The sequence below is a fragment of the Microtus oregoni genome, unplaced genomic scaffold (assembly GCF_018167655.1).
Source record: "Microtus oregoni isolate MIOR12 unplaced genomic scaffold, Mior012 000014F_ref0000157, whole genome shotgun sequence".
Taxonomy (NCBI): Eukaryota; Metazoa; Chordata; class Mammalia; order Rodentia; family Cricetidae; genus Microtus; species Microtus oregoni.
Window position 1 is genome coordinate 37,913,070 of NW_024543073.1, and position 19,291 is coordinate 37,932,360.

Here is a 19,291-nt window from a genome sequence, read left to right on the forward strand (position 1 = left end):
AGTTTTCAATGAATGAAATAGGTTTATAAATAATCTAAATGAAGAAAATAATTTTCTTTAAAATCATGGAATGAATTGACTAAAGATGTGATTGCATGTTAATTATAGAGCTAAATCTGGCTGCTCACTCAAGGGCTGTATTGCTCCCTTCCACTTCATCCCCCACAACACATTTCACTCAGCTGGGTAACTTCGCTAATTCTCTTGGGGGTCTTGTTGGAGCTTATTCCGCAAAGCAGTCCCATCTCTTTCAGTGTGTGTCTGTGTGTACATACATGCATTAGTTAGTTTGAGATAGGGCTTGCTATGTAGCTTAGCCTTATCTTGAATTTTCTAACCCCATATTTCAGCTTCTAAAAGACAGGGATTGGCACAATTGTGTTTGACCCTATTACCTTCCTTTCTTCTTTCTTTCTTTCTTTCTTTCTTCCTTCCTTCCTTCCTTCCTTTCTTTCTTTCTTCCTTCCTTCCTTTCTTTCTTCTTTCTCCTTTCCTTCCTTCCTTCACTTCTTTCTTCTTCCTTCCTTCCTTTTTTTTTTTTTGTGACAAACTTGGCAATGTGGCTATCATTGTACTTGGTTCTGAAAACATTTTGGACTCTCTGTTTGTTTCTTTGAGACATTCTGATCTTGAACTCATTATATAAACAAGAATGACATTGAATTTATAATCCTCCTGCCTTCACCTCACCATTCCTGGGGTTACAGGTGTATGCCACATTTTAAGGATTAACATGCACTCTTAACCACCAAGCTATATCCTCAACACAAATCTTTGGGTTTTAGTACACAGTGAAAATACTTCACAATGGCCCTAGGATGCATTCATAATTATAAATTTCAGGAGATGGCATCCTACTTTTCAAGTTATCTTCCCCCGCCCCGCCGCACAAGTTATTTTTATTGCTCCGAAAGCTTCATATGTTGCTCTGCTAGAATTTTTCAAAAGAATTTCTAAAACTTTCAAACAATGACAACATTGTAAAGAGCACCCTACCCTCAATGCCACTACTTTGAAAGAAATACCATTTATTTGGATGCAAAATTATGTTGGTTTTTTTTACAAGAACGAATACTTTATGATAATATCTTAAGACTAGTGTGTGTGTGTGTGTGTGTGTGTGTGTGTGTGTGTGTGTTGGGGACAGCGATAAAGATAGTACTAACTCTGATTCCCAGAGCTACTATAGCCATGAGGCAGGAGGATCATTGTGAATTCAGGGCCAACCTGGTCTACATAGTGTGGTCCACGACAACCAGAGCTATATGAGATCCTTTCTCAAAATAAACAAAAACATGAATGTTATTTTGGATCCTCTTAAGTTAACTAAAATTGTTTGGTGCGGGGAAATACAGTACTGGTTCAGAAGAGAATCTAGAGTATCTCAATTAGAAAAGACATACTTTGGGATCCAGAAAACATGTAACTAACCAACTGATAGCTGCCTACATGACAGTTTCCCTTTTTTCTGAGTGAGTGGAAGAATATGTCTATGTGATGTGGAAAGCAGGTAGACTGCATGCTACTGGCTTCAAATAAAAATTACTTTCCCTCAGAGTTGGATTGTTAGCCATTCTTGAACATCAGGTTCACTGCCCTCTTGAGACTCTGACAACTTCATAACGTGATCTACCTACACATCCCTTTAAGCCACAGAGACCTTTGTAGATGTAAGAAGGCCTCTGTCTTCAGAAAAATCAAGGCACTGTTCACAAAGGTCTTGTAAAGAATGAGAAACATCCATTGTTCTTTCTCAAGGCAGCCTAAATGCTACATAGACAGCTTGCTACAAACTGAAACAGTCTTAGAAAAAGTACACTCAGACTAGAATGTATGGCAGTTTAAGAAGCCTGGCTTAACAATGTTTCTAATTGCTGTATTTTGGAAACTGGTAATCTCTGTTCAAACTTCTTTTTTCTGCTTTTGGATATGCCACATTTATGTTTATGTATCAGGCGAAGCCAATGACATTTTTCTGTTTTCCTTCACTGCTCTCCAAGGCTAAGATACTTAGCAGATTTGAGCTGCAGTTTCCTTCTCTGTAAAATTCAGATAAAAGTACATGGTTTCTGAACTTTATTGTATTTATTTCCTTCCTTCCTTATTTATTTTCTTGAGACAGGGTGTCCATGTGTAACTGTCCTGGAAATCACTATGTAGACTAGGTTGGTCTCAGACTCACAGAGATTCCCGTGACTCAGCCTCCTGAGTGCTGGGACTAAAGATTCCTTGGTTTCTGAATTTTAAAATGATATAACTTAGTTGGTAAAGGTGTTTGCTGCCAAGACTGAGAACCTGAGTTCAATCCCTGGAACCCACATGGTGGAAGGAGAGAAGTGAGTATAGAAAATGATCTTCTGGCTCATTCATATGTGGTGGCCAACAACCCATACATGCACACACATGCTTCCTCTTTGCACAGTAACTGGGAAACACTTGTGTGCTGCCCAGGGGAATGGCTCAGATGCTCTTTCCTGTCTCTTCCACTTACTGCCTCAGTTGTGGTCTTGTTGGCTGACGCCACACACAGTGTCCTTCAGGTGTCTCCACAGGGAGGAGCTGCCTTGCCCAAGGCAACCTCCTCTCAAAGAATGCAGTCCTCATCTAATTACACAGTAGGGGTAGGACACAGGCTCAGCTACCTTCCTTCAAGTGGGAAAAACTCTGAAAGGCTAACTTCCAGTGAACCTGAAGGACCTAATGAGACCTAAGGTACAACTGCACTATTATGGAAGTGGGAAAAACTCTGAAAGACTAACCTCCAGAGAACTGGAAGGATCTAATGAGACCTAAGGTACAACTGCACTATTATGGAAGTGGGAAAAACTCTGAAAGGCTAACTTCCAGAGAACTTGAAGGACCTAATGAGACCTAAGGTACAACTGCACTATTATGGAAGTCTTTCCAGTACTCAGACCTGTTTTTCTCACTCCTGAGAAGAGCTGTTCCTAGAGCCTCTGCGTGGCTACTTTGGTCAGCTTGATAGAAGATACAGTCATCCAAGAGGAAGGACCAAGAAAATGATGGGGCTGTAGGCAAGCCTGTAGGGCGTTAACTTAACTAATGATTGACCGGTGAGGGCCCAGCCCTTTGTGGATGGTGCCATCCCTGGGAAGATGGCCCTGGCTTCTATTAAAAAGCAGACTGAGTGTAGGCAGAGGCTGCTTGTTCATTTCCTGGCTGCCTGAACCCAAAATAACCACACAGAAACTCTATTAATTAAAGCACTGCTTGGCATATTACCTTAGCCTTCTTATTAACTAACTCTTACATCTTGAATGAACCCATTTCTATTATATTCTACCATGAGGCTCATGGTTTACTGGTAAGGTTCTGGGGGTCTGTCTCCTTTAGTGACTGCATGGCATCTCCATGGTATCTCCCTGACTCCACCTTCTTTCTTCCTTTATCTGCTTGGAATTCCCATCTTACTCTATTCTGCCCCACTATAGGCCAAAGCAGCTTCATCTATTAACCAATAAAAGCAGCACATACACAGAAGAACTTCCCACACCAACTGAGGGCTCTAAAGATAACTCAGAGGCTAAGAGCACTGGCTGCTCTTCCAGAAGTTCTGAGTTCAATTCTCAGCAACTACATGGTGGCTCGCAACCATCTGTAATGAGATCTTGTGCCCTTTTCCAGCATGCAGCCATAGCAACATGTAGGCAGAACACTGTATACGTAATAAATAAATAAATCTTAAAAAAGAAAGCAGACTGAGCAAGCTAGGGGGAGCAAGCCAGTTAGCAGGTCCTCTTCATGGCCTCTGCATCAGCTCCTGCCTCCAGGTTCCTGCCCTGTTTGAGTTCCTGTCTTGATTTCTTCTCATGAACTGTTTTACAGAAGGGTGAATGAATTAAACACTTTCCTCTGCAAGTTGTTTATGGTCATGGTGTTTCATCACTATCCCTAACTAGGACCGTCACCAAGCAATGCCTCCTGCACCATTCTCCATCTTAGATTGTACTTCCCAGGGACACCAACTGGTAAACAACATGCCTTTCTTGATCACATTGAATATGACGTATCTGATGTTTATCCCTGAGACAGAGCAAAGCTGACTGATGACTATGGAGCTGAATATATATTTTGGGCCGTAGGAAGAGTGTAAAGATGCCATAAGTCACACTTTTCCTGTTGTAAACACATGAATCCTAAAAAGTTTGCTTTCTTATTTTAGTCTTCAAATTTTGATTTGATTTGATTTGATTACTAAGGAAGAATGTTTTAGGGGCTGGGGAGACGGCTCAGCAGGTAAGAGCACTGGCTACCCTTCCAGAGGACCTGGACTCCTTTCCCAGCACCTATGTCGTGGCTCCTCACCATCCGTAATTCTAGTTCCAGGTGATCCAGTGTGTCTTCTGACCTCTGCTGGTACCTGACACTTACATGGAACTCAGATTTCATGCATGCAAAACACCCAGACATAGAATAAAAATAGATCTTCAGATAGAATGTTTCAGAATTAAATGATAGCATTAAGAATGCATTTGATACTGGCGGTGGTGGCTCACACCTTTCATCCCAGCACTTGGGAGGCAGAGGCAGGTGGACCTCTGTGAGTTGAGGCTGGCCTGGTTTACAGAGTGAGTTCCAGGACAACCAGGACTGTTACACACACACACACACACACACACACACACACACACACACACAAAATGCATATGATATGAAATTTATGAGGTGGTAGAAGTGTGGCAGCCTACAACTTTAAAATTCATGTTAATTGGGAATTCTATTAAAATAAAAGTATAAAATTTAATCAAACTTGGTAACCTACTTAACAGGAAATTTATGACGGAAGAAGACCCAGCCCTCTATTGTCATGATGGTTATGTTTGATCTAACGGGCTAGTGATGTGATGTTGTGGTTGTGTAACTACATTGGGTCAGTTGTCGCTGGCCGGTTGACAGCCACTCACCGACTTCTGAAGCACTTGTTCTCCTCACGGCCAGTGCTGGTTCATCCAAGGACTTTTTCCCACACTTACACTATTTTTTGAGAGTCTAGTATATAGTGAATCTATCCATTAATGGTCGTACTGCCCTTTTTTCCGTTTAATTTAAAAGCTCTCTGTTTTTGCATTTCTGTCCTCAGAAGAATTACCTTGTACATGCCCCCTGTGTACCTCAGACCGAGGGAGCTGTGTTAGTACCACAGAAGGGATCCAACTTGCCAAAGAACTGGGAGCTACCTACCTGGAGCTGCACAGCCTTGATGACTTCTACATCGGAAAGTATTTCGGAGGAGTGGTAAGTGGAGAGCCTGTGAGCTCCTGTGCAGGCTGCTGCTGAGCTACGCTCCAGGGCATCAATGAGTGCTCCTGTGCAGGCTGCTGCTGAGCTACGTTCCAGGGCATCAGTGAGTGCTTTCATTTCATAAGCATCATTTGCTTTAACCTTGAGAAACCCAATGAGAGTTAAGTGGCATAGGCTTAATCAGTGTAAAATTATAAAATTCTCTATTCAAATGAAACATTTTTAATCATCTGTTAAGATTTTTAGAATCTTTCAAAATGGGTCCTTGTGTATGTCAAAATCACATGTTCTAATACAAACCTACACAAGTTTATAGTAATCTTGTTAGTGTGTCTGTGTGTGTGTGTCCATGCACATAATGCACCCCTATGTCTGCATGTGGGCATGGGTACATACTTACATGTGAAGGCCAGAGGACACTGCTCCCCTTTTTTAGGTACAGGGATGCTCACTGACCTAGCCCATGCCAAGTAAGCTAGACTGGCTGGTTAGTGTCACCCAGAGGTCCCCGTGCTTCACCATGTGCAGCATTGTGGGGGACACACGTGCCGTGTGTAGAAGCTAGCGGTCATTCAGAGGTCACTTTTGAGTGTTGCTTAAGGTGCCATCCACTTCTCTTTGTGAGCCAAGGTCTCCGTGGGCTGCAGCTCACCAGTGGCAAAGTTAGCTAGCCCATGAGCCCCAGACAAAACAAGTCAATCCTTCTAAATATATATTTTTAATATTAAAAATTGTTTGCACATGTTTGTTAGTATTGGCACTGACATCGAAACCATTTGCAGATGTGACCTGGAATACAAATCGTCATGTCAGATATAATTGTGTTGGACTTAATTCTGCTTTGATTCATGTTTCAGTTGGAGTATTTTATGATTCAAGCCTTAAATCAGAAGACAAGTGAAAAAATGAGGAAAAGGAAAATGACCAACTCCTTTCACGGAATTAGACCGCCTCAACTTGAACAGCCAGGTGTGCAGACCTTAGGACATTCCTCATAGATCAATCCGAGCATGCTCAGGGCCGTTCGACATTCCCAGTGAACCTGGGACAAGGGCCAGGACTTTTTTAACTGACACTAGAGCAGGTGGTAGTCAAACCACACTGCTGAGAAAGTGCTGACATCAAGTTTGATCCTATAGATTCTTAGCATGTGGCAGAGAGGCACCGTGGAGATAAAAGACTGACAGGTAGCTACAAAAGGCCATGCCAGTCTTAACTGGGTGCTGTGCAAAAAGTCATCTAAAAGGCAATCTTGGGACACTTGGTGAAATCTTAATTTGAACTGAAAGCAAGATGAGGTTGTAGGTTTATTGTTAATTTTCTCACCTATCATGATTACTAAGTCAGTGTTCTCACAGTCGTCTGATGCCTGCAACTCACCTTTTAAAGGATTCAGCTGGTGTGCGCATGTGCCTGTGTCTGCGCCTTCGTGTCTAGTGATAAAGCAGGATGATAGAGTTAATTACTGCAGGATGAATGAAAGAATGTGTGTGTGCACTGTCATTTGTGCTACAGAGTTTAAATATAAAAACAAAATCACACTCATCAAAACATTTTACATGGTTTATGACATAATCATGGAATCTGTTATCTGTTGGGTCAGTTTGTCTTCAATATTATTTCTAAAAATAATAGATACTTGATATCATAGAATCATGACTATAGTTTTCTATCACTTTTGTTTTGTTTTGGTTTTTGAGACAGGGTTTCCCTGTATAGCAGTTCTGGCTGTCCTGGAACTCACTTTGTAGACCATGCTGGCGCCCAACTTACTTAGATTCGCCTGCCTCTGCCATGAAAGTGCTGAGGTTAAAGTTGTGCCACCACTGCCCAGCTAACTACAGTTTATTATGATAATTTATTGTGTTTTATGAAGACATGGAAAAGATGGGTTTGAAAGCCTCAAATACAAAGAAATGATGATGAGATGCACATTGTATAAATAACCAGTGTGTATTCCATAAATGTGAGAAATTCCTATTTGTCAAAAAGAAAAACCACCTTTAAGTAGGCACCGGAGAACTAGCTGTTGAATCAATGTAGATGTCAACCAAGGGAACACAAGTTAGAACTGAGGAATGGCTTCCAGTTTCAGATAAGGTTCAGATAAGGTCTGATGTGGTAAATTCTGGGGCCTAAATACCTTCAAGGCGAAAAGAACAAATAGTGGAGACAGCTAATTGTTCTCACTGATCCAAAGGAGAGAACCAAACACCCAACACTGTTTGACACTGATAGAAACTCCCCAAGTGGCTTCTTTGGGGGTCTGGGTAATATAGTATATCAGGTCCCCAGCAGTGTGTGGGCAGCAGAGATAGCCTATGTGTTTACAAGACTGTTTCATGTGTCTTTTAGTTTAGAGAGCCCTGAGCTGAGCTCTAAATAAAACAGGACGCAGCGTGACTGCCCGCAGGTGTCTTTGGGGTGGAATGCTTCTAAGGATTAGCGCTGGGCTCTGGGACTTAGCATTTGGGGTCCTGTGAGGTAGGGTGGCCTGGGGTGCACCGCAGGGAACCTGGTCCCAGACCCAGCTCCCAAGCCTCGTCCATATAAAGGATTCCTATTGCTGAAGGAGTTGACTCACTTGCTTGGGGTGCCATGCATGGGCAGTCTTTCCTTTACATCCCTCTGCTCAGGTTTGTCAACAAGGTCAGGTTTTCTGGGGAGGACATGAGCTGAGGATATATATTCTGGGCTCATGGAAAGCTCTCTCTTCAGCAGGATCAAACTAGTCATGGGAAATCTAAGGGCATGTTCTGTGTAGGAGCCCATGGATTGCAGTCACCACCATGGCTGAGGTATGTTAAGTGAAGAGCCACTGGCTGATTGGTGAGGGAGATCATTTCACTAGAAGAAAAAAAAAGACAGGAATCAAAGTAAAATTGTTAGGATGATGTCAGACAATAGAGTAGTTAGAGTCATTGCAATTTATGAAGGCATGGGAATTTGCTGGTGTTAAGTGGTCCCCCTTGGCCTCCACTCCTCATCAGATGCTGAGGATTTGAGAGTAAGCTCTTCAGAACTTAGTTCATTTTTTTTTAAATCAGAAGAATGCTGACTCCCAGCCCCCATAGTAAAGGCCTGTACCTGGGAGAGTGTTTGTTTTGAGCCACAAAAATAATGAGAAATGTTACTTTATTGCTCAAGTCATTAGGTTTTCATCTTCAGTACAAAATGAAATGTCGTATTCATGTGCGTTCTGTAAAATTTGCTTCGGTAATCCCTGATGGACTAGTTCATGTGCTCTTAGGTTAAACTGTGCAAAATCAGTGATTTGTAGATTTAAGCAAACGAGCAAGTATTGGTTCTTTGCAGGATCCCATCTCTGGGCCTATAGACATAAAAATAGGTTATTATCTTCATTGTCCCCCGGAAACAGAAAAGATGCCTGTCTTGAAAGCCGAGGCATCGCACTACCACTCCGACTTGAACAACTTGCTGTCCTGCTGCCAGTGTGTGGACGTGGTGTTTTACCACCCGGAAGTGACGGGCGTCGCGCAGGCCCACAAGATTGTTCTCTGCGCTGTGAGCCACGTTTTCATGCTGCTGTTCAATGTGAAGAGCCCTACCGACATTCAGGATCCCAGCATCGTCCGGATGACCCGGGACCTCTTCGCCATCAACAGAGATGCTGTGCGTCCAGGTGCTAGCCAGGAATCTCCCAGCAACCCGCCCCTGCGAGTCGTCGTGAAGGACGCGCTCTTCTGCTCGTGTTTGTCCGATATTCTGCGCTTCATTTATTCAGGTACCTTGGCCGACTCTTCCGAGCCCTTCTGCTCTCTCAAGCTCCCTGGAAGTCTGTGAGAGTCTGGGTTAATTTTACATTTATCTTAGCCCCTGACATCTGAGGTGATACTTATACATGAAATGTAGTATTTACTTTATATGTAGAAATTAGTTCAAGTTTTTTGTCTTTTTGACAAGTTTATTTGCCTTAATGGCAAAATCACATAGCTACATTTGCTATTTTAGCCCTTTTTAAGTGTACAATCCAATGATAGTAGATGCATTTCTAGAATACAGTTATTTCCATTATCTCTGCATTTCTTTATTTTGAAAATTGAAAGTATGTCCCCATTAAATCGCGGCAAGCCCCGGGCAGCCGCTGCACTCTCTGTGGTTTTGACTACTCTGTGTGCCTCGGATGGTTTATTTCATTTGCCATATCTTCGGGGTCATGCAGGTTGTCACTTAGTCATTTTTAATGCATTGGAAAGAACACAGCAGTTGTTAGAAACTTAAAAACAGAATTCCCACATAACATAGCACTTCGCTTCTGGGTATATACCTAAGTGACTGAAGGCAGGCGTCAAAGAAGAGCTGTACAGCCGTGCTCATAGACACCGTGGGTAAAATGGTGAATGTGACCCAAATGTCAGCAAGGGATTAATGAGCAAACTGAAAATGGGATATGTATGCAGTGAAAAATTATTCAACCCAAAGAAACTAGGTGGTTAAAATTTAACTATGTTTTTTAAAAGAATTGCTGTAGTTGAGTTTTGCTGGAAAAGTGAGAATAATATGGTAGTGCTTAGGGAATAGTGATTTGGGAAATTCACAAGTGTGGCCCCATAGGGCCTACTGTTTTCAGTATGGGAGATTAACAGTGTGTTTCAGTGGCCTTGGAGAGCAGGTTCAAGTAGCTGGAACCATCAAGTTCATGATTTCTTCTAGGTCTACAAATTTTAGTCTTTAAACTTGGATTTCACAGCTCAGAATTTAATACTAAGTCTAAAACAGTTAAGATGTTTGCATGTTAAGAAAAATGGTTGTAATGACATGTCTAAGCAACACTGACGGAGGTGTTTGACTTTCCAGTGAGTTTACTGTTGAAATTCTATGAATTATTCAGCAGCCTTCCTATAAAATCCATTTGATCCTGGAAGGCACACGAGCACTCTGAGTTATTTATGCCTTCTTTAATACTGTAGCTGTAAAAAAGGTCCAGTACCCAGAGACTGAACCTGCCGGCCATTCTCCTAGGATGCTTTGTACACTGTAAAGTCAGCTCAATAGAGATGGGGGAATCAGGCCAGTGGACAAAAGGCAAAGAGAAGAAAAGGTTCTCGGTGTACCTCCACCCCTTCCCCTGCCAGCTACCTAGGACAGCTTTCTGAATGGGGGAATTCCCTCAGAGCCTACTGCAGAGGTTTTATTTGCCTGTATATTTGCTCTGGTAAACATGCAGTCCTTATTTGCTGTCTTCTGGGGACCAGGGGTCCTTTCCTAGGACATGGATCACAGAGGAGAAGATGGGGCCAGCAGGGCTTGGGGGAATTGTTGCTGCGGTTTCTGGAAGCTATGATGCTATTCTTTGTGTGCTCGGGCTGGCCTTTCGAAGCCTCACGTGTGGTTGGGATGGAGGGAGCTTGAAGTAGAGTGGGAAAGACAGGAATTCAGTGGGGAAGCTCCATCAGGGAGGCCGGCATTGAGACCTTTCCTCATCTAGACAGGTCAGAGGTCACCGGAGTGTCCAGATTCTGGTGGTGTGACTGGGGTGGAGTGCAGCGTGAGTTTTGTTCCCAGCAGGTGTTTGATACTGGGCTTGGGCCACAGCTCGTGAAACGGGGCTTAGATTTCAGTTGAGAGACTGGGCCGGGAGCAAGGAAATGGGGTGCCTAGGCACAGCAGAGGCTATGCAATGTCAGGAAGGTGAGCTCCTCAGCCAGCTCAGATCTTCTCCACTTCTGCACTGCTGCTCTGGTCTCCTGTGTCTCAGGCAGGCACGAGATAGGGTGGTTTGACCTTGGCCTGAGGTAGAAGGAACCCAGTGCAGGTGGAGAGGAAGAATAGCTGGATCTGCAAGTTCATATCAATCATTCTTTAATTATGTACAAATGATAAATCTGAACTGAGCATAAGGAAGCCTAAATTCCATTTTAGAAGATGCTAAAGCCACCATTGCACATGTATTTTCATTACAAGAAAAACAAACAAACACAGATGCCATTGCCCAGACAAAATAGCTGAGTATCACTCTTGTTTGTTTTCTCTGTTAGGTTCTCATTTGTTAATAGATTAGTGCTTTAAAAAATATTATTTTTTGGCGGGGCGGTGGTGGCACATGCCTTTAATCCCAGCACTTGGGAGGCAGAGGCAGGCGTGAGTTTGAGGCCAGCCTGGTCTACAAGAGCTAGTTCCAGGATAGGCACCAGAGCTACAGAGAAACACGCACACGCGCACACACACACACACACACACACACACACACACACACATATGTACACAAAGTGAAACAAAAAAATCTTAAAGCTACATGTATCATAGGATCTTCAATAAGGCCTGGAAGATCTGAGACATTTTCAAGCCTCTACACAGAGCGCAGGTTTCCAGACCCACTGCATATTGGTTTCTTCACAGTCCACAGGTCACAGCATTTGTCAGGGACATTGGAGGACAGCCGTGGTTTGTGTATGGCAATGGGGCTGCTAAGCAAGGGCAGAACTCCATGGCACAGCTTGCATAAACAGGGACTCAAAAGCTACAATAAACCTGTCTTCTGCCCTTTAAAAAATAGTCAACCAGACCACAAAGGTTCTTTCTAAATGATGCCAGACTTGCTTTTTGCCTCTGGGAATTGGACTATGTAGATGTTTTGGCTTGGTGTTAGAAGTCACTATTTCAAAGTCCGGTTAGCATTTTATACTCACATATGAGCCTTCAGTTTGTTTTCCTCTTAAAAAGTTTTGAATAACTTTTTAGATACAGTCCAGGTGTATGTTAACCTTCCGATGCATAAGAAGTGTTAACGTTTGGTAAGTAATGCCTGCGGACCAGGGCTAACAACAGAATGAGAGCCGCAGTTTCTGTGTTCGGGGAGTTACCCTGAAGCAGCATACACTTGTAGCATTCTTACAATACTTGATAGCTTGACTTGAAAATTCCTAAGTCATGTGATCTCGAATGGTTAGAAATATTTGTAAGAGACTCGAGAATGCAGCTTTGAGGTGGACCTAAGGTGACCTAGAATTCCGCATGCAGGTGAGCAGGTGGGCGAGCCTTCGGGTTCACTTTGCCTGGGGTTTTCTCCAATACTCGCAATTCTGCGCATGCTCTTTCCTGTGCAACAGAAAACAGCATAGGGTACCTGAATGCGCTGTGCTCTTCAACAGACTACGTAAACTGCTGAGGGATTTGAGAAATTATCTTTGGGAAACCGCAGTGAACAGTGCAAGATGAGGAGCTGCTACAGGTCCAGCCTCATGGCACCGTGCCTGTTGTTGGCAATGCTGAATCCCTGGATCCCGAAAACATTGTTCAGGGGTGGATCTCATCTTAAACATCGTCACCGCGGAAAGGAAGGCCTAGTCTCAGTATGGCTGTTTTATTGGCAGTTAGGGTGTCAAAGATAAGGTGATTAGTATTTCTAGCTACGAAAGCAGCCTGCTCGCTTGTGTGCCCTTAGGACTTTGTCTTGATTTCTGGCTCTCGCCTAGTCTGTTTTCGACCAGCGGAGCAGCCCCTCAGATTTGCCCGTTATTCAGATTACTCGATGCTTGCTTGCTTTCCGGTAGTCCTGTGAATGGAGGTAGTGTGTAGATGTTCTTTGGTTAACATCATTTTACTATTATTAGCTATATGTAAGGTTTACTCCACAATATTAAAAGTTAGTACCGATATTGTAACTGTGTTCTCCTTCAGTATAGATGAGGGTAGACAAAGAAAGCTATGCCTGCTGTAGGCTGTGTGCCACTATCTGGGTGTTGATAATGTCTGGGATTTTAATTTTTTATTTTTTCGTATTTTTTATTGATATTTATTGAGCTCTACATTTTTCTCTGCTCCCCTCCCTGCCTCTCCCCTTTTCCCCACTTCAATCCTCCCTCAAGGTCCCCATGCTCCCAATTTACTCAGGAGATCTTGTCTTTTTATACTTTCTACTTCCCATGTAGATTAGGTCTATTTAAGTCTCTCTTAGTGTCCTCATTGTTGTCTAAGTTCTCTGGGATTGTGGTTTGTAGGCTGGCTGGAATTTTTAAAGTAAGAATGCGCTCAACAGTAGCACTCAGAGTACAGTAGAGCTCTGGGGGGTTTAAAAGACGCCAGTGTCTGGAACCCTAGCTCCAGAAAGTCTAACAAACTCTTCTCATTCAGGACAGTATGATGCCCAGCTAGGATGGAGGCGCAGTCTGGGCTCCATTGGTTTCTAAGGCATTTGATAGTCCTGGCATTTTTGTTTCTTCTTTTATATATGAGAATTATTGCTCAGGGGTTAGGGAGGTGGCAGAAAAGTTAGCTACAGATTCAGTGGAAAAACCTCTTCTCTCTCTAGTCAGTCCAGGCTATTAGCGGGTGGGCATGGGCCTAGCATATAGCCCTCCGAGGCATTGGTGTCAGGATCACCCATGCCTGAGCTAGTTACTAAGCAGAGTGATCAGCTGTCTCGTGATGCTCTGAGCCTGCTGCAGCCCCAGCTTTGCTCTGTGTAGTGTCTTGCTCTGTGGTCTCTAGCAACACAAACACCTCTGTCTGCAAGTCCCAGAGGACACTGCCCAGCACTGGCAGAGGACACTCAGAGCCTGGTGTCAGCAGCCAAGAGACTAAGAGGCTGTGAGAAGAAAACTGTGTTCAGAAGCACCAAGATTTAGCAAGGACAGGAAAGAATGAACCTTCCAAATACAGGGAAAAACTTTTTGGCATCCTCTCCCCGTGGTATCAATGACTAGGGATACGCACCACAAAATCACCTTTGAATACAGGGGTCCTGACATTTTTATACATATCTTTTGTCTTATGTGTGCATGGGAGGTTTTTTGGAAAGATGATCCAAAGAATTTGTAAGACTGTGGGAAGACTATGTGTGACCAGTAAAAATCACCGATATAAAAAGGGAGAGATGAAAGGATGAAAATGTAAAATGCCCCGGAACTGGAGTGAGAGAGAGAAGAGGCGAGAGCGCTCAGGAATGCTGACACGCCTGGACAGGAGAGACGGCTTGGTGGTGAAGGGCACTTGCAGAAGACCTAGGTTCCATTCCCAGGACCCACGTGATGGCTAGCAACGGACTAACTACAGTTCTAGGGGATCTAACACCCTCATTTTGTTTCTTCAAGCACTGCACACATGTAATTCACTTACAAACATGTAGTCAAATATTCATACACATAAAAATAAACCAATCTTTTTTTTAAAAAATTAAGAAACAAGTTCCAGGGACCCTGAGCTTCAGGGTTTGAGAGCCTATGGGTCAGGATCTTCGAGTCAGTTTTGGTTCTCACTGGCAGAAGTTGACTGATCTCATTGAATTAAAATGTGAGTTATATGCCTTGCTCAGTCCTCAGTCTCAATCATGAGGGCATCTGCAGAGTGATGGAGATAGGCAGGAATGCACCAGGGCAAGATTAGGAGCAGATGCCAAAGGGTCCTGATCACCCCCCAGACAGGCGGGATGACTTCCTTGCAGTCACCCAAGTGTTAATGGCAGATAAAGCTGAAAGGTGGACCTCCTTACCTGCCTGTCCGTGGTATATTGTTTTAACTTGATTTTTAGGAGTTTGACCTCCTGTAAGTCATGGAAGGGTGAAGGTGATGGAGTGAATTAGAATGGCCTCCATAGGCTCATATATTTGAATGCATAGTCACCAGGGAGTGGAAATGTTTGAAAGGATTAGAAGGATTAGGAGGTGTGGCCTTGTTGGAGGAAGTGTGTCAGTGGGCAAGGGATTTGGAGTTTCCAAAGCCACACCAGGCCCAGGCTTCTCTTTCTTTGCCTGCCTGACTGCAGGTCAGGATGTAGTTCTCAGCTCTTTGTCCAGCACCATGCATACTGCCATGTTGCCCACCACGATGATAATGAACTAAGCCTCTGAAACTATAGGTAAACCCCTAGTTAAACGCTTTCTTTTGTAAGTGTTGCCTTGGTCTTCACAGCAGTAGAACAGTAACTAAGACTCCTTGGAACATCATGAGCAGAAATAATAATTTTTAAATTTTAGCTTGAATAATAGGATGATCCCAAGGATGAAAGGTCTTTGGAAGCAGGGAGGTTGGGCAGGAAAGTGCTTAGGCCAAGGAGAGGGCATTTTGGGTAAAGATCATCTTTTGGAGAAAAGGCGGTGGGCAGGAGTGAGGGGCAGAAGAGCAGCTTTGCAGATGACCAGGAAGGAGGCGATGCTCAGAAAAGGTCTGCTGCCGCTGTGGGCTCTGGGAATGAGTGTGTCAGAAAACCCCCTCACTGCCTTTCTCAGGTTAGTTTTGGAGAGTTCCAGGGTAGACGTATCACCTGAGCCTCAGAGTGAATGTGTGTCTGCAGGGCAGCTTTCCAGACCAGGGGAGGCCTTCACTCTCCATTAGTGGTGAAGGCATTCAGTGTGGGAACAGCCACACTGACTGTCTTCCTGAAAGCAGATCACTTTTCACAGAAACTCATCCTGGCCGGTGCTGCCAGCTGAACACCTGCTGCAGAAATTGTGGCTGCCAAGGAGGAAGCCTGTTCCGAGCAGTGGCTCTCAACCTTCCTAATGCGTGGCCTTCAGTACAGTTCCTCATGTTGTGGTGACCCCCAACCATAAAATTATTTTCGTTGTTATTTCATTACTGTAATTTTACTCCTGTTATAAATCATTATGTAAATAGCTGTGTTTTCTGATTGTCTTGGACGACCCCTGTGAAAGGGTTGTTGGACCCCAAAGGGGTCATGACCCACAGGTTGAGAACCATTGGATTAGAGGAAGTCAAACTAACTTGTTAAACACACACTTCAATCATAAAGAGATATGTTTGCTCCAGAGAAATTAAATACAAAAGAAGGAAGCATTTGTAATCTAGAAGCTTTTCATACCTCCTACTCACATAGGACTTCCTGACACGTGGTTCCTTCCAGGTGCTTTTCAGTGGGAAGAGCTGGAAGAAGACATCAGGAGGAAGCTGAACGACTCAGGGGATGTTTCAGATGTAATCGAGAAAGTGAAATGCCTTTTAAAAACACCAGGAAAGGTAAATCACTTTGACTCTGAATTATAACAGATTCATTTTGATACTATAACAGTGAGTCATTAGCAAAGTTAAATAATTCATAAATAGAAATGCTTTTTTCGTGTATATGTTTCTATTTAAATGTTTTAAACAGAAATGTATGTATTTCTTACTAAGATTTTACTTTATGTAAGGATTAAATTAGGCATGACTCATGCCTTTGAAATGTTCACTTGTGAATTCTGCTTTCACAACAGCCCACTGGGGCCCTGGGAACACATAGCCCATGTTGGGAATGAGAACTGCTAGCCTCCTGCAGCTGCAGCTGCCTCCAGGAGGTACCCATCCTCACACCATGTGATTTTCCAGGAGTCTTGGGGAGTAGGGCTGTTCCCGTAAACTTTTAAAGAGTTCTGAGCAATATATTTAACCAAATGGGCAGTTGAGGAGTCTCTTGAGTGCTTGTTCAAAATTACAAACTGGGTTCAAGGTTATAAAAATACTGAAGTTGTAAGACAATAAAACTGCAGTGATTTAGATTATACAGAGTCTGTAAAAGTTTTAAAAGTAGATTTGTAAAACTTTAAGACAACTGTGTTGCACAATCTAGCCAGTGTATTCTTTCAGAGTCTGTGATAAGCCAACTGGCTGCAGTAGATAAAATAAGGTTCAGCTAAGCACAATGCTTAGCAAAATATAAGGCAAATATTCCTTTATTTAACAGATAACTGAACATTAATAACATTTAAAGTCAATAGTTGAAAAGTATGAACTGTATTAGTTTTCATTTCTTCTCATGTTTAAAAGTTGTGTACACAATTGTGTGTGCCCAGGAGCACACGTGGAGCTGAGAGGACAGTCTGTAGGAGTGGGTTCTTCCTTCTACTGTGTGGGCTCCAGGGTTACACAGACAGAAGGTGACTTTGCTCACTGAGCCATTTCTCTGCCCCTCCCCCCACTTTCTGGGTTTTTGTTGTTGTTGTTGTTACAGTGACTCATTATATAGTCAGGCCAGCTTCAAACTCTTTGTAGCCCTGACTGGCTTCAAGCTCTCTGTGTAGCCCAGACTAGCTTCAGACTGGTAGCTTTCTACTTTAGCTTCCCTGGTGCTGGGATTACATCTGTACAACCACACCTGGCTTGTACTAGCTTTTCAGGAAGGTTCTTAATTTTCCTTGGTTGAGAAAAGAAATTAACAGAGAAACACAGAATTAAGGGGTGTAGTAACTCAGTGCAGCAGGTAATCCCGGCTTGAGCAGCCTTACAGGAATCAGAATAGCTCTCTTTCAACCTAACTCGGCTGAACAGTCCTGTAAAAAAGGATGCACAAATGCCTGGATTCTCTTTACGCAGAACATCTGATGAGTTGATGAACCGGGGGAATGTCTCTCTCTCCATCTCTCTCACACACATACTTCATACATAGTGAATATCTCTATAAGATCCGTGATGCGCAGGTTTAGAACCCTTATCTACATGGAATGTTCAGAGTCTTGCTGGTGTTCGAACCCATCTTTTCCTTGGGTCTGATCTGGCACTTGGCCCTTTGTGGTACCGAGAGTAATATCAACTCAGACCAATGATGAGAAGCCTGGACTATGGAATTCCATGACACTGAACTGATTTCCCTGCACAGGTGGGAGGCCGCTCCCACGCTAAATACTCTCTGTCTCTCAAGTGTGTCATAGGAATGTAACACTGTGTTGGCAGATGGGAGTGTCAATTTAAATTGTGAGTATGCCACAAATTATTACTGCAGTTTTGAGCAGTTTAGCCTTTTCTTTCAGACTGCACATAAAACAAGATATACCCCAACGCCCTGCTAGCTCTCTACTTCCAGGCTGGGTTTTGGCGGCCACTCTCTACACGTGCCAGTCACTTGCATGCTAAACATCAGCTCCTCCAGTGGATGTTGCGGTGCAGTGCTGAGATCTTCAACTGGAGGAGCTGGTCCTTTGTTGCTTTCTGCCCTTCTGTCTTGCTTCTGGATTTCATGCTGAACTGGGTTTTCTTTTTCCTTGTTGATGTGGGAAGGTCATCTGTCTATCTGTTGCTTTTATTGGTTAAATAATAAAGAAACTGCTTGTCCTGATAGGTCAGAACATAGGTGGGTGGAGTAGACAGATCAGAATGCTGGGAAGAAGGGAAGTGGGGGCAGATGTGATGGAGCTGAATCTTTTCCGGTAAGCCACCACCTTGTGGTGCTATACAGATTATTAGAAATGGGTTAGTCAAGATACAAGAGTTAGCCAAGAAGAGGCTAGAGCTAATGGGCCAAGCAGTGTTTAAAAGAATACAGTTTCCATGTAATTATTTTGGGTAAAGCTAGTCGTGTGGGAGCTGGGAGGGACAAAAAGCAGGCCTGTCCGCAGCTCCTTCTACACCTTGTCAAGAGGATTGTATCATTTTCCTCCTTCACACAATTTTGGAAACTTACCTCCAAAGTAGATTAGCCCAAGGTAGACAATTAGGTATCACTTATTCTTCTTGCTGGAGTTGGCTTTGTGATTTCTGAAGGATAAAGGCTCCTCATTTCCCTAGCTGGTCAGAAATACAGCCAGGAAACTGATGGAGTCACCAAGAGTAAGTAAACAGCCAGGCGGTGGTGGTGCACACCTTTAATCCCAGTACTCTGGGAGGCAGAGGCAGGCAGATCTCTAAGTTTGAGGCCAGCCTGGTCTGCAAAGCTAGTTCTAGTTCCAAGACAGAATTACACAAAGAAACTGTCTTAAAAAAAGTAAAAATAGGCCGGGCGGTGGTGGCGCACGTCTTTAATCCCAGCACTCGGGAGGCAGAGGCAGGCGGATCTCTGTGAGTTCGAGACCAGCCTGGTCTACAAGAGCTAGTTCCAGGACAGGCTCCAAAACCACAGAGAAACCATGTCTCGAAAAACCGAAAAAAAAAAAGTAAAAATAATTTCAAATAGAGCCATAACTAAATCATTCCAACTGAGGGATTGTGGCCATACAATTTAAGATTGTAGCCTAATTTGGGCAGCTTTACTTGAAAATGCTGTTAAGATTTGTTTCATTTCATTGTAAAGGAAAGTTAGAGAAAATACAAAAGAAAAGGATGGAGGTGAGGAAAGAGGGGCCGTGGGCCTGTCAGATAGTGA

The 19,291-nt window shown here is 43.4% G+C and overlaps 1 protein-coding gene and 1 non-coding gene across 2 annotated transcripts in view; one reads left to right on the forward strand and one right to left on the reverse strand.

Annotated features, from left to right (window-relative positions):
* The window catches only part of Rhobtb3 (Rho related BTB domain containing 3), a 57,565-nt gene that overhangs the window by 13,022 nt on the left and 25,252 nt on the right, over positions 1-19,291 (forward strand). The window contains exons 4-7 of the mRNA XM_041663186.1: positions 5,102-5,256; positions 6,120-6,231; positions 8,642-9,007; positions 16,085-16,197. Coding sequence (XP_041519120.1) covers positions 5,102-5,256; positions 6,120-6,231; positions 8,642-9,007; positions 16,085-16,197 — 746 coding nt within the window. The remainder of the gene's footprint in view (positions 1-5,101; positions 5,257-6,119; positions 6,232-8,641; positions 9,008-16,084; positions 16,198-19,291) is intronic.
* Positions 13,828-13,963, reverse strand: LOC121456022. The gene has a single exon (XR_005975575.1). It is a non-coding gene; the product is annotated as a small nucleolar RNA SNORA71 (small nucleolar RNA).